The following is a 16,127-nucleotide window of genomic DNA, read 5'->3' as shown; positions in this document are numbered from 1 at the left end:
TCGTTGAGTAAATGCACAAAACATAAATAAAATTGGCACGTAACAACATGCAGTTATGCATAAGATGTATTTTATGTTATGAGTGTAGTGGTAAAGGCCCAATTGACCCTCTTAAAAAATATAATTTTTTTTTTTCAAATTCAGAGCACGATATTCTAAAATAATTAATAGAAATATCAGTAAGTGTAAAGTCTCTTGAATTTTTAAAATATAATAAGAACAATTTTAGCTTGATCTATCAGCATGTAAAAGCTTTGTTAACTGCTCTTGAAATTTTGGCCTCTTAACCTTTGGTGTCTCTTTGGTAAAGGGTTCTTTCACTTGATCCCAAAAAAAGAGGGTCCGGGGGTGAATTTGAAAAACTGTTGAACTTCGTTGGGTCGATACGGAATAATTGGAACATAGAGACAATAATATAATTATGACTTTTAGGGACAGAGAGTAAAATATGTCAAAAACTGATAACTACTTTTTGTACCCACCGGCCACTGTGCTCTGGAGGTGAGGTTCAAGAAAGCTTTTGACTTTCCCTAAACAAAGTTACAAACGCTCCCTTTTTTTGCGCCTCTTTACCAGCTCAGATATGGCAAATTTAATAGTAGAATGGAACGGCAAATAGCAGACGTAGAAGAAAAGGTTTGAGACAATTCAATTGCAATATCAAATGATTAAGGAGAAAAAAAAAAATGTAAGGGGGGAAGGAGAAAGCAGAGGATGACCCACCACCTAGGCCCATTGATTTGGACGATTGCAATCTATGCTTTGAACGTCACCTGTTTGACGAAAATGGCCAATGAACTCCACGCACAACAGCAACTTCTGCAACTGGGTCTCTGCCTCTCTTCTCACTCCCCTTCTGTAACACTGACCACACTCTCTTCTCTTCTCTCTTTTATTAAACCATTTCTCCATCTGGCTCATCTTTCTTTTCGCTTTCTATGGACCGGAACGATAAGCAGCAGCAGCAGCAGCAGCAGCTCACCTTGGCCAAGAGTTCAAGGCAGAGATACAATGAATGGTTTGTTTGTTTCCTTGTTATTGTCTTTGTTTTGATGTAATTCGCTTCAGTACTGATTTGTTTATAATGATTGCTTTTATGGGTAGTTTTTTTGTTTCCCCTTTGAAGTTTTTGTTTTTTTTACTTCACTTCCATTTTGGATCTTCTTGTTTTGGTTTTGTGGGGTGAAGCATTTTTCTTTTTCCTTTGGCGGGGTTTCGGCTTGGGGGAGGTTCCGAGGTAGATTGTGGAGGTGTTTGTTTGGATCTTTCTGTGGTTCACTTGTTGGTTCTTGCTGGTGAGCTTTGGGTGTTTGTACTGGGCTTGCATTTCTTTCATTTTCTTTGCTGTGGGGACTGGTGGTGGATTGATGGAAGGGGGTTAAGAGGTTAATTCACATTGGAGTTTGGCATTGGTCTTACTTGAATCAAGTGGGTAGCAGAAACTTTCACTTTATTATGCTTCCATCCAAGGTGCTGGGCCAGCTAAAGCTAATACCATATTCTAATGTCCTTTTTTTAAAAAAATATACATCTTTTGTGTGGAGGGGAAGAGTTTGAGCGTGCAGGATTTCACAGATCAGGAACCTGGTCTCATCCTTTACACACAGTAATGTAGGATGCTTCAATTGGCCAGAGCTCGTGATGCATCTGTAAAGTGTAAATTCATTCCATCTTTCTATTGCTCACCCTGTTTGGAACGTTAATCTAGGAATCTCTTCTCTGAGTTGAAAATATATCTCTCTCCAGCTTAAGGAACAATGGAACTCTTAGATCAATTCTCACTGCTTCGGTTTTTTCCAATCCTATTCCATAATTACCTTTTTTGAGGAACCAAGAACTACTCATGAATATGCTGGCTTAGATGTCAATACTTCTACATGTAAAAAACTCTTTGGTTTAGTCGATAAGAATTTTATGTTTAAGTCTTGTGCCAACCTGGTTTTAAGAAGGAAAAATTAAATTTTATGTGTGCTTCCAATATTACTACCTGATTGTTTCTTCAATAAGATTATTCAATAGTTTCCAAAAATTCTACTATGGATTCTAACACTAGCCATTTTTTTTTTTCTAATCTTTCTTGCATAATTTTTACCTGTTTTTGAAGTATTTGGATGTTGATCACTTTTAGGATTTTCCGGGATGTTCCTAGTGATATTACCATAGAAGTGAATGGAGTTATGTTTGCATTACATAAGGTAAGTTTCTGGATTCTCAATCTCAGCTTCTCCATTCTTCTCTGATTGGAAACATTGCTTTTATAATGGACAAGACGACCTTTGAAATTACATTTAGTTAGCAACACATGATAGATATCATAGTTTGAACTTTTTCCTTCAAAAATTTTAATAGCAATTGTTAGGAATATAATTTTCCAAGAATTTTTTGGTTGTTTTTTTCATAAGTATCATAAATTTTTACAGTTAAAATTATATGTACATATTGCTAAGATCTTGCACGTGCTCCCACAAAATTTGACCTATTATGCTCTTTTTAATTATGATTTCTGTGAAAACTATAAAAGATATTCTTCACTAGTACCCATTCCCCTTCTGATCTCAGTTCGATCCAAAATTCTCTGGAAATCCCTGCAGTACAAAATTTTAGAATCTATGCTGCACCTCCCCCACCCTCCCCACAGAGCAAGATTCCTAATTTTCATAGCTTTTCCTCCACTTTCTCTACAACAAAATGGAGAATCATGGAATTGTCAGTCAGATTAAAGTGTCATTTCAATAAAAGACTAATTATAAAAAATGCTCAATCCTAATGCTTTGATGTGGCTCCAGTTCCTTGAATGATTTCCTGATCTATCTTTTATGCAATACAATGTGATAATATTTTTATGATTTTCAGAAAAGGTTGTGTGTATCTTATGTCAATTGCAGTTTCCTCTTGTCTCAAGGAGTGGCCGAATCCGAAAGTTAGTAGCAGAACACAGGGATTCTGATATTTCAAGGATAGAGCTCCTTAATCTACCTGGAGGTGCCGAGTCATTTGAGCTTGCAGCGAAATTTTGTTATGGTATTAATTTCGAGATTACATCTGCAAATGTTGCTCAACTGTGTTGTGTTTCTGACTACCTTGAAATGAATGAGGAATTTTCAAAAGATAATCTTGGTTCGAGAACTGAAGAATATCTTGAAAGCATTGTGTGCAAAAACCTCGAAATGTGTGTTGAAGTGTTGCAACAATGTGAAAACCTACTTCCTCTTGCTGATGAACTGAAAGTTGTTAGCCGCTGCATCGATGCTATAGCCTCCAAGGCATGCGTTGAGCAAATTGCTTCAAGTTTCTCACGCTTGGAGTATAGCAGCTCAGGTAGGCTGCACATGAACAGGCAGGCCAAAAGTGATGGGGACTGGTGGATTGAAGATCTCTCTGTTCTTCGGGTTGACTTGTACCACAAGGTCATAATGGCAATGAAATGTCGTGGCGTCCGTCCTGAGAGTATTGGTGCATCACTTGTAAATTATGCCCAAAAGGAGTTGGCAAAGAAATCCAGCTTATGGAATCCATCTAGCCAACAGAAAGTTGATTTGGTCGCCAGTTCAAACACTCGAGAAAGGCTTGTGGTTGAGACCATTATCAGTCTTTTGCCTGTTGAAAAGCTTGCTGTTCCCATCAGTTTTCTTTTTGGGCTTTTGCGCAGTGCTGTGATGCTTGATTGCACAGTTGCTAGTAGGCTTGATCTTGAGAGGAGGATTGGGTCCCAGCTGGACATAGCTACTCTTGATGACCTTCTGATTCCCTCCTTCCGTCATGCCGGTGATACTTTATTTGATGTCGACACAGTTCATAGGATCTTGGTAAATTTTTCTCAGCAAGATGTTAGTGAAGATGACATGGAAGATGCTTCTGTTTTTGAATCTGATAGTCCAGAGTCACCTTCTCAGACCGCATTAGTCAAAGTTGCGAAGTTAGTGGACAATTATCTTGCAGAAATAGCCCCTGATGCTAACCTCAAACTTGCCAAGTTTATAGTCATCGCAGAGAGTTTACCAGCACATGCACGTACTATTCATGACGGGCTATATCGAGCCATAGACATTTACCTCAAAGTATGTGATATGATTAGCATGTAACACTGCTTTCTTGATGGTATAAATTAATTTACAATCGTGAAATTAGGGGTATTTATTAATCATTATTAGTACCACTGCTACCGTTTTTCTTCTTAGAAGTAATGAATCGAAGAATTTTATTAGTAGAATTAATGAATCTTTTCTCTCTATTTCTTTTTTTTAGTTTTTAGGTTTTTTTAAAAAAAATTGGGAGGACAGAGGCTATATGGAACTAAACTGAATTTGTAGTTATTTCAGAATGTGGCTAGTCTTCATTTATTATGGTTAATCCAAGGAATTAACTAATAGTCATCTCCTTCAACATTGATCTGGACCAAGAATGGCCCTACACAAATGACATTTTTATAACCAGTTCTTATATATTTCAGGCACATCAGGGTTTACCTGACCCGGACAGGAAGAGACTCTGCAAGCTGATTGATTTCCAAAAGCTGTCACAAGAAGCTGGCGCACATGCTGCGCAAAACGAGCGCCTCCCTCTCCAATCAATTGTCCAAGTACTCTATTTTGAGCAATTAAGGCTTCGAAATGCCTTAGGCTGCTCTTGTCCCGAAGATGAACCCAAGCCAATGCACCAGTCATGGCGGATCAGCAGCGGTGCACTCAGCGCAGCAATGTCTCCCCGAGACAACTATGCTTCCCTGAGGCGAGAAAACCGGGAGCTGAAGCTTGAACTGGCACGGTTACGGATGAGACTGAATGATCTGGAGAAGGAGCATGTGTGTATGAAGAGAAATATGGAGAAGTCTAATTCCCGTAGATTCATGAGTTCTTTCTCAAGGACGATTGGGAGGCTGAACCTTTTTGGAAGTAGTTCTTCAAGGGGATCAAGTTCTCCTTCCAAGAATTCGCAAAGAACAGATTCTAAGGTGATGGAAAGAACATGAATGAGCATGCTTTAGTTAATTAACTAGCCTATTTATTTATCTATTTCTTCTGAGTAACTGAGATTCATGATCCTGGTGACCTGCTTTTTTTTTTCTTCTTCCCTTTTAAGTGGTGCATTGAGTTGGCAAACAATAGGGGCTCGTTTTGATTGCAAGTGATGGTTTTCTGTGAGTATAACCTCAATACTTTTTTGAATTCCACATAATAAAGAACATAAACACACTGACAAAGCTCATTAACTCACTAATATAATGCTCAATTTACATCAAACCTAAGTCCTTGAATTGTACAAATTTATAACACAGCAACAAACTCATTCCCGTTCAATACTCGAAACTATTTCCTCAAGCTTGCATCGTCCACTTTTATCACTATGTTTACATTGTCTTGTTAATGTTGCGAAAACTACCTTGCTAGCTTAAATCAGTAAATTTTCTGAACTTAGCAGAAGATTATTGTCTCTATGTAGTGGATCAAATGACAGAATAAAAAAATACTTCTGAAATGTCATCAAAGCTTTATGTAGTCGTGACAGGCATATATCCTACAACTCAGTATGCTTGTAACCTGTATTCTAAAACCATTTTCCAGGACTCTTACTGAAGTTTATGATGAAGAGTGATGCTGCTTGTCACTGGTCTACGATCCTCACGAGCTGACATGAGCCCAAGCCCTGCCTGCTCATCATGTCAGCACGCGAGAAGCAATGTTTCCCTTGTGAAATACTCTTACTTTGTGCCCAGTCTTGCATTTCAAATTGTTCTCAGAGCCAAATACTTGAAAAATGTGGTCATGCTTTTTTTTGGTAGTTCATTGAAAAGTTAAAAATAAAAAATAAAAAATATTTTCTAGAACCAAACATGCCCTTAATTGCCGATTAATGTTTTTTTGTTGGTGTGGGGTAGGATATATGCTCAACCTTAAAATGTAAGTAGAGAAATAAAGGGTCATTTGGTTTAAGTGTAGGATATGTTCAATATTCATGCTGAGAATTGGTGCATGAGAATTTTGAGATATAGATGTTAAAGAATGCAAATTGCCGGAACATATGGATATTCAAAAACCAAATCTTGTTTAGGTGGCCTGGGAAACGAGGCTCCTGTAACAACAATCTCCATCCTTCATCTTTTGGAAAAGATTGCTCAATTATTGTTGTTATTTTTATTTTGTTATTATTAAAAGGACAAATATTAATTTCTTACTTTTATGAATATTTTGATGACGACTGTTGAAATATTTTCTAAAATAATCATGAGGAGCATTTAATGTTATATGGTTTTGTCCTGCATTAAAAAGAGTGAAAAAGGAAATGTCATTAATAAATGATAATGTGAAAAATTTTCTTCAAATTAATTAAGAGATAGTGCTAGTGTGCACTCTAGTGCACCGTAGGACGGTATGGGCTATAGGGTACTAGTGGCGCATTTAGATGGCGTACAAGCGCTTAGCACTTTGTACGCTTGCATCGTAGTGATAGTAGATATACGGTAATCATAGTGATATTCATTGGCATGTTATATATTGAGTGTTAAAGTATTTGAAAAATACTATGGATTATGACATATATTATGAAGGATGTCCTACAGTATTAGAAGGATTCACAGATGCCAATTGGATCACTGATTGTAATGATCATACATCAACTAATGGGTGGATATTCACCCTTAGCGGAGGAGCTATCTCTTGGGTTCAAAGAAGCAAAGCCTAATAACAGATTCCACTATGGCATCAAAATTTATGGTTTTAGCTTCTTGTAGCAAAGAGGCAGAATGACTTAGGAATTTATCACTAGAAATTCCAATTCAGCTAAAGCTTATGCCACCTATATTTTTGCATTGTGACATTAAGGCAACTTTGTCATGAGCATATAGTAATATATATAATGGTAAATCCAATCATATTGGGCTAAGACATAGTTATGTGAGGCAGTTAATTATTGATGGTGTAATTATCATAGATTTTGTGAGATCAAGCCAAATTTTGGCTGATCCATTAACAAAAGGACTTGTAAGAGACATGGTCTGGAAAACATCAAAGGGGATGAGACTTAAATCCATAACCCATAGTCATCAATGATGGAAACTTGACTCTTGAGTTCAATGAGTACTTTAATTAGAGGGGTACCTTTGATAAATCTACGTATATGAGTGTCGGAAGTGGTGCCGCTTCCTATAAGAAATGGATTTATCTTTCGAGCACTTATCAAATTGGGATATAGACGTAAGGCCAATCCACGCGTCGGCTTTTGGTAACACTCAAAGATACGATAATTTGTGTGTGATATGTATCCGGTTAATAAATAGAAGATTGATATTTCAAAGTTCATCTACTATGTAATCCTGATTAAATTTGATATGTATTCACTAAGTGAAGGTTCAAGTTCTAAAAACACCTTCATTTATGCATAAATTTTCTCTTATCTGAATAAATTATTTTTCATCTATATTTTGAAAAAGGTAGGGGAATGTTGAAATGTTTTCTAAAAAAATCATGATGGGTTTGTCCCACATTGGAAATAGTAAAAAAAGAAAAGTCATTAATAAATAATAATGTTGAAATCTTATATTTTTTATAAGATCAAGTGGTGTGATCTGAACCATATAAATAATCTAAAGGTCAAATTTTAAATTCAAACAAATGTAACTTTTTGGAAAAAGTATAATTTTGTATATTTAAAGTTAGAATTAACTCCAAGAATCATATAGAATATTCAATCATTCTCTCCTTCTCTTTCTCTCATGAGGCTTTCACAAATCATTTTTTCATCAATTCTAGGTTTTATTTTCTACAGAAATAGAATTTCGAAAATTTGTTTAGATTCTTCTAAACTTGTTTGTGATCAGTTTTCGTTTGTGTATAACGCAAACTGATATCAGATCATATTCTAGGCTTCATTGTATCCTGAAAACGTATTTGCTGACTCAATACACACCAATCTGATGGGGGCAAATAACATTTTAAGCAAAACAACATTGTAACATTCCATGAATCATTTTCTGTTCAACGGTATTTTATACATTTGTTAATTTACAATGACTAGGGGCGCAAAACGTGTCGAAACCCGATAAGTAACTTGTAACCCGCATGCTTAAACCAAATTTGGGTTTAACAAGATGACCCGTTTATAAATGGATCAATCTGAGCCCACCGTTTAATAGATGAGTTGGGCAAATTTGGATTGGGCACCTGTCGACCCGTTTATCTTTATATATATATAAAACCTAACGCTGCCCTCTCCCCCTCTCCTTCAATCAGTCATTCCCTCATGGCCTCACCTCACGCCTCACAACCTTACCTCACCCTGCTACTAGTATCCCAGTTACCCACTTGTCACTCGACTCAATCCACAGGACCACAACTCCAACTGCTCCACTCGTAGTGTCGCAGATGGCCAGACGTTGTCTCATGCTTGGCACTTGACACCCAACCACCCACGACACTCCCTAGAAATGAGAAAAAGTGAAAAGCCTACTAGATTGGAAAATCCAAAGTCCACACCCTGCTACCCAGCCACCCACTGCCAAGCCTCGCGGCCTCGCCTCACCTTGCTAGGTTGCTACCAGTCCTAGTTACCCACTCATCACTCGACTCACTCCACAAGACCATAGCTCCAGCTGCTCCACTCGCAGTGTCATAGATGGCCAGACACAGTCTCGCGCTCTCGACATTCGACACCCAGCCACCCATGACCACTACCTAGAAATGAGAAAAAGTGAAAACCCTACCAGATCGACAGATCCAGAGTCCACACCCTACCCACGACCATGCCTCATGACCTCAGTGCCTCACGACCTCACCTCACCCTGCTACCGGTAACCTAGTTGCTCACATTTCTATATTTTATGTTTTTTTAGTTAGATATTAATAAAGAAAATGGAATGCTTTTTCTTTTTATAAAAAAATTTATGTCATTTTATATCAAATGTTTAAAAAAATTTAAAATAAATAAATTATATTTTTAAATGAGTGACTTGTTTATTAAACAGACGAATTTGAGTTTACATATTAGTCACTCGTTAATAAACTGGTCAACCTAAACTCGAACCCGTTTAACTCCTACCTGTTTATAACCCGCACGAGCCCAACCCGTTAACCCCCTGTTTTGCCATCCCTAACAATGATGATAACAAACAACAGTAGCAGCAGCAGCAACAACAATAATAATAATAATAATAATAATAATAATAATCATGATGATGATGATGATGATAATGTTGTTACTACTATTAGGCTAAAATGCACAAAACCTCCCTATAATTTTTGCACGAACATCTTCAGCATTAAAAGAACTACCACATAACTACTTCAAAGTATTCAAGAGGATTATACTGTCAATAATATCCACAAATAACTATTATGACCTTAGTAATGAAATCGATAATAAAGACAATGGTTAAATAAATTAAGAAAAGAATTATAAATATTCAATTAATAATTTCATTTAAATGTTCAAAATATTTGGCTTTAGAAGCTTAGTCCCAACTAGCTAGAAAAACTAATGGGGAGATTCAAAGACGATGATTTGAGACATTCAAAGAAAATACACCTACTAGAAATTATTTTTTTTTTAAATCAAAATTAATCTAAAGGTATTTTTGAAATTAAGAACATAAATTCTTTAACTCTATGCATTTAAATTTATATGGATTTGAATAAGATGTAATATCAAATTGTACTAAAATTTATCCAAATTCACCCAAATTTAAATTTAAGGTCCGAAATATGTGTTCCCAAACATAGCGTAAGATTATTAACAATTTTTTCGATTGAAGGATTGTTGTTCATTATGTAAATAGTTTGAGAGAACTATGTGATGGTTGTTTTAATTTAGGGAGATATTGTGTAATAGGCATTTAGTGTATAGAAATTTTGTGTATTTTAGCCTTATTATTATTATTATTATTATTATTATTATCAACGTTGTTGCATGAATTATCACTTGTTTTAAATGGCAAAACAGTAATATAGAGGATATATATAATGATATGACAACTCTTAGAGTATGTTTAAATAAAGAATTTTACTTGAAAAAAAGGAAAGAAAAAAAATATTAAAAAAAATTCATTTTTTCTTATATTTTTCTTCTCTACTAAATAATATAAAAAATAAAATTTATTTTAATATGACTAAAAATTAGAAAAAACTAAATATCAATATGAAAATTCAAAATTTTGTTTATAAATTATACATATATATATTTATTTATTTAACCAAACACAAAAATGCGAATTCCTTAATATTTTCCTATCCTTTTCCTAATTTTTTATGAATTCCAATCAGGGTGATACTCTTTTGAAGGGGAAAGAGGGCTTACCTTTGTCATATAGAAAGCAAAAACATGAGATTTGTGCATGTTGCAGTTTTTTTTGGATCTGTGCATGCCCTGTAAGCAAGCTTGATACAATCAACATTGCTTTATTTGCATCAATCCATTATGAAATTTGTGAGTGTTTTTTTAACAATAACTATTTTAAATCAATGATTTCTAAAATAATACAATTTTATTTTGAAGTATTATTTAGAATAGTTAAATTGATAACTTGAGTAATTATTATTAGGAGTTTGTTTTAATGAATTTGAGTGAATGTGTGTAGTGATGAAAATGATCGGATCGGATACTGAAGATGCACAACGGAAATAAAAACAGCAAGTGAATAAAAATACACAATCAGAATGACAACACGAAGATTTAACGTGGTTCGGTAAAGCCTACATCCACGGAAGCAATGACACACAAATTTTTCACTAAAAAATCAAGATGTACACAATACACTTCTCAAAATGATCAACTCTCTCTTTCTCATATATGCCCAGAATAACATATATAAAAGTTTCTCGGAGGTTTCCCCCTGTTTGCCGAACCACCCAACATTCAAAATTCAAAAATTATGAAAAACTGCTTGTAGCCCAAGCGTATCTCGTCGATGAACATAGGGCTTCTTCGACAAGACCAAGAAGACACTTCGTCAATGAACACAAGGTCTTCGTCGACAAATCCAAAAATCTAAAATCACTTGCTCTCGGTAATTACTCGTAGACGAAATTCAGAGCCTTTGTTGACGAGCCTTTGTTGTCTCCTCGTTGACGAATATAGCTCCTCGTCGACGAGTCTACTGTGCTGCCTCCTTCATGTTTTTCCTTTTTCATTCTTTTCTTAAAGTATAAGAGCCACAAATAACAATCTCCACCTTGGTGATTATACGCCCTTTAGGAGAGTCCTAAAAATATGATCAGCACCACGTTGAACTTGAAAACGTTAGGTTTAGGCTTGTCTCCCTTCAATCACTTGGAGACATGAAGCAAGTCCAAGCAATGCTTGAACTTCTCTGAAGTAACTAATTTGGTCAGAATATCTGCTGCATTATCAGAAGTATAAACTTTCTCTAACACAAGTTCACCTGAAGAAATCAATTCCCAAATCCTGTAGAATCTCACATCAATATGCTTGGTTCTAGCATGATATACCTGATTCTTCGCCAAGTAAATAGCACTCTGACTATCACAATGCAGCACCACACCATTTTGCTTTACTCCCAACTCTCTAACTAAACCAATAAGCCATAAGGCTTCCTTTGCAGTTTCGGTAACTGCCATATATTTTGCCTCAGTCGTGGATAATGCAACCAGAGACTGTACCATGGATTTCCAACATACCGGTCCTCCTACAAGAGTAAACACATATCCCGTTGTAGACCTTCTGTCATCCATATCTCTAGCATAATCTGCATCAACAAACCCAATAACTATAGGACAACTCTGTTGCTTTCCAAACATGATGCCATATTCCGATGTACCCCGCAAGTATCTAAATATCCATTTAATGGCTTCCCAATGCTGCCTTCCTAGATTAGAAAGAAACTTGCTCACCACCCTTACTATCTGCGCCAAATTTGGCCTTGTACATACCATGGCATACATTAAACTCCCCACAACACTAGCGTAGGGAACCTTTGACATGTCCCGAATTTCCTCATTCAAACTTGGGCAATCTGCAGTAGACAACTTAAAATGATTCTCTAAAGGTGTATTCACCGGTCTTGCATTAGTCATGCTAAACCTTTCCAACACATTCTGCACGTAACCACCCTAAGATAACCATAATCTCCCTACAGTCCTGTTACAGCAAATCTCCATCCCAAGTATTTTCTTGGCTAAACCAAGATCCTTCATGTCAAATTCCTTATGCAATAGATCCTTTAACTGATTTACCTCAGTTAAATCCTTTGCAGCTATCAACATGTCATTGACGTACAATAACAAGAGAATAAGAGAATCATCCTCAAGTTTATTCACATAAATGCAGCAATCATACTCACACTGTTTATAGCCAATTTTGATCATGTAGGAATCAAACCATTTATACCATTGCCTTGGAGATTGTTTCAGCCTATAAAGAGACTTCTTCAATTTGCAAACAAAATTTTCTTATCCTGATTCAATAATTCTCTCTGATTGTACCATGTAGATTTGTTCCTCCAAGTCACCGTGAAGAAACACCGTCTTCATATCCATTTGCTCCAAATGAAGATCATAATGAGCTACCAACCCTAGCACAATTCTAATAGAAGTATGTCGTACCACTAGAGAAAAGATCTCATCATAATCCATTCCCTTCTTCTGTGAGTATCCTTTTACCACCAACCGTGCCTTTAATTTTTCTCCTTCCTTTTCTGAAATTACTTCCTTCTTCCTATCACCCATTTCCACCCTATCGGTCTCTTTCCATCTGGAAGCTCCACCAAGTCCCACGTTTGGTTCTTATGCAAAGATTCCATCTCCTCAATCATTGCTCCCATCCACCTATCTTTCTCCTGGTTGTGCACTGCCTCTTGAAAGGTAGTTGGATCTTTACAACAAGTAAGAAAAGTATAAGATACTAATTCATCAAAACCATACCTTGATGGAGGCCTGATAGTGCGTCTGGATCTCCATATAGGAATATCGTCAACTTGCTGGTTTTCCGAGCTAGAGCTCCCTGCAATCACGGGACCATGATCATTTTTGTTTCCCTGAGCTTCCAACTCCACCTGCACAACATGTTCATCACTGCCCCAGCTTTCTGGCTCCTGTTTCTGATCATCAAACTCTTGAGTACGTTTCACCATAGCCTTCTCATCAAAGACTACATCTCTACTGATCACCACCTTGTTTACCGTCGGGTCCCACAGCTTATACCCTTTCACACCCTCTGGATACCCCAAGAATATGCAACGACGAGACTTTGGATCAAGCTTAGACCTCCCCTCACTAGACACGTGGACATAGGCTGGACACCCAAATACCTTCAATCTGGAGTAATCTACTGCATTTCCCGTCCAAACCTCTTCTGCCACTTTTCCTACTAGTGATGCCCTTAGTGATCGGTTTACTAGAAAACAAGCCATACTAACTACCTCGACCTAGAAATTTTTCGATAGTCCTGCATTCAATCTGAGACATCGAGCCCTATCAACAAGAGTCTGGTTCATCCATTCTGTCACACCATTTTGCTGAGGTGTCTGGAAAATTGTAAAATTTCTCTTGATGCCCTACTCCGCAAAAAATTCCATAAACCGAGAATCAGCGTACTCAGTCTCATTATCCGACCATAAGTATTTGATTCTCCTCCCTGTCAGGTTTTCCACTTCAGCCTTCCAAATCTTAAACTTGGCAAACACACTAGATTTGTGACGCATGAAGTAAACCCAAACCTTCCGTGAGTAATCATCAATGAAACTCATGTAATACACATGTCCACCCTTTGATGCAACTCTAACTGAGCCCCAAACATCTAAATGTATATAGTCAAGAATTCCTTTCATCTTATGAGTAGCTGAACTGAATTTCGCTCTATTCTGTTTTCCAAGAACACAAAATCTACAAAATTCCAACTAACATGATTTCAAACCTTTCAACAAATTTCTTTTGTGTAGTTATTTCATGCCATGTTCTCCTATATGTCCAATACACGTTATCCACAAGATAGTCTCATCTGATTCAGCATCCACAACTGCAACTCCACCTACAATAGTAGTTCCCTACAACGTGTATATATTTCCATCCAATTTCTGCCCTTTCATTACAGTCAGATTACCTTTCAACACCGTTAAGACTCTACCTTTGGACTTGTAATTGAAGCCATTACAATCGAAAGTGCCAAGTGATATCAGACTCTTTCTCAACTCAGGTATATGTATTACATTACACAATGTTCTTATAGCACCATCAAACATTTTTATCTTTACATTTCCTATGCCAATGATCTTACAAGAAGCATCATTCCCCATAAGAACTGATCCAGAGTTTACTAACCTGTAAGTGTTGAACTACTCCTTGTTTGAAGTCATATGATAAGAACATGCCGAGTAAAGTATCCAAAAGTTCATTAGAATATCTGACTCTGATGAAACTGATAGAACATCACCATCTATTGAATCCTCTTCTTGAACAACATTCATAGATTTTGAAATCCCTTCATGCTTATTAGCATTTTCCTTCTTCTAATTTGGACACTTCGGTTTCACATGCCCCTTTTTACTGCATTTATAACACCGGATTTCCTTCTTTTTCTTGGATTGATTTCAGGATTTCTGATTAGACCCATTCTTAAACTTTCCTTTGCCCTCGCTCATTACTACCTTTTATCACAAGTCCTTCTCCTTCATCACAAATCTTCAATCTTTGATGAAAATTCAACAAGGCACTTGTTACCTCTTCTAAATCAAGTGTTTCTTTTCCCCACGTAAGAGTGGTCACAATATTTTCATAGGTATGAGTTGAGGGCAAGGAATTTAACAGCATCAAGCCTTATCATCTCATCAAACTCCACATCAACTCTCATAAGATCATTTATGATTTGATTAAATGCATTGATGTGTTGATCTAGACTAGATCCTTCTACCATCTTAAGCCAATATAAATGCTCCTTAAGAAAAAAGTTTGTTATTGAGGGATTTAGACATGTACCGACTTTCTAACTTTTTTCCAGATAGCCGCTGGAGAATCCTCCTCCATCACCTGATAGAGAACTTCGTCGGCCAAACACAAGCGTATTGTAGATGCTTCCTTTGCTTTCAAATCTACCCATGTTGTCTCATTCATTCCTTCCAATTGAGTATCAAGTAGAGCCTTAGCCATTCCTTGTTGTACAAGAATGTCCTTCACTCTCCTCTGCCATAAACCAAAGTTTCTAGTTCCATCAAATTTAACGATGTCAAACCTTGCAGAAGACGATCTCGATACCATAACAACTTCACTCTGATACCAATTTGTAGTGATAATGGTCGAATCGGATAATGAAGATGCACAGCGGAAATAAAAACAACAAGTGAATAAAAATACACAATCAGAATGACAAAACGAATATTTAACGTGGTTCGGCAAAGCCTACATCCACGGAAGCAATGGCACACAAATTTTTCACTAAGAAATCAATATGTACACAATACACTTCTCAAAATGATCAACTCTTTCTCTCATATATGCCCAGAATAACATATATAAAAGTTTCTCGGAGGTTTCCCCCTGTTTTCCCAACCACCCCACATTCAAAATTCAAAAATTCTGAAAAACTCCTCGCAGCCCAGGCATCTCTCGTTGACGAGCACATGGCTTCGTTGATGAGACCAAGAAGACACTTCGTCGACGAACACAGGGTCTTCTTTGACAAATCCAAAAATCTTAAATCACCTGCTCTTGGTAATTACTTGTCGACAAAATTCAGAGCCTTCGTCGACGAGCCTTTGCTGTCTCCTTGTCAACTAATATAGCTCCTCGTTGACGAGTCTGCTATGTTGCCTCCTTCATGTTTTTCCTTTTTCATTCTTTTCTTAAAGTATAAGAGCCAAAAATAACAATGTGAGCTCCGGTAATTGTTACTCGAGTTCATTAATTGAATTGAAATCTAATAACCTTTACTCGAGTTCATCAATTGAATTGAAATAAAGCAATCATTACTTGAGTTTTTGGTTCTTGAAAAAGTGAACTAAAGTAATAATTACTCAAGTGTGTCAACGTAACTTGAATTAGAGCTGCCCCCATCCTATTTTTACACTTTTTGTCCATTCCTTTGGAATATGGTTATAATTGTTGACCAATTCAATTGTCTAATGAATTACATGGGCAGTCGTCTCACCTAATGAATTACATGGGAAGTCGTCCATGTGAGGCACACGAAAG

At 36.6% G+C, this 16,127-nt stretch overlaps 1 protein-coding gene across 1 annotated transcript; it reads left to right on the top strand.

The window, feature by feature from the left end:
- The first annotated feature begins 516 nt into the window (after nucleotides 1-516).
- LOC131156387 (BTB/POZ domain-containing protein At5g48800) lies at nucleotides 517-5,102 on the top strand. Its single transcript, XM_058110023.1, has 5 exons — nucleotides 517-829; nucleotides 960-1,018; nucleotides 2,129-2,195; nucleotides 2,886-4,058; nucleotides 4,451-5,102. The coding sequence occupies exons 1-5, from the start codon at nucleotides 794-796 to the stop codon at nucleotides 4,967-4,969; spliced, it is 1,854 nt and encodes a 617-aa protein (XP_057966006.1). The 5' UTR covers nucleotides 517-793; the 3' UTR covers nucleotides 4,970-5,102.
- Nucleotides 5,103-16,127: the final 11,025 nt, after the last annotated feature.

The sequence above is a fragment of the Malania oleifera genome, chromosome 5, assembly GCF_029873635.1.
Source record: "Malania oleifera isolate guangnan ecotype guangnan chromosome 5, ASM2987363v1, whole genome shotgun sequence".
Taxonomy (NCBI): Eukaryota; Viridiplantae; Streptophyta; class Magnoliopsida; order Santalales; family Ximeniaceae; genus Malania; species Malania oleifera.
This window is presented reverse-complemented; position numbering and strand designations above follow the sequence as displayed.

Coding starts and splice junctions, on each gene's coding strand:
- LOC131156387 (XM_058110023.1), top strand. CDS start 794: ATGAACTCCACGCACAACAGCAACTTCTGCAACTGG. Junction 1,019..2,128: donor AGGCAGAGATACAATGAATG/GTTTGTTTGTTT, acceptor GATCACTTTTAG/GATTTTCCGGGATGTTCCTA. Junction 2,196..2,885: donor TTATGTTTGCATTACATAAG/GTAAGTTTCTGG, acceptor TGTCAATTGCAG/TTTCCTCTTGTCTCAAGGAG.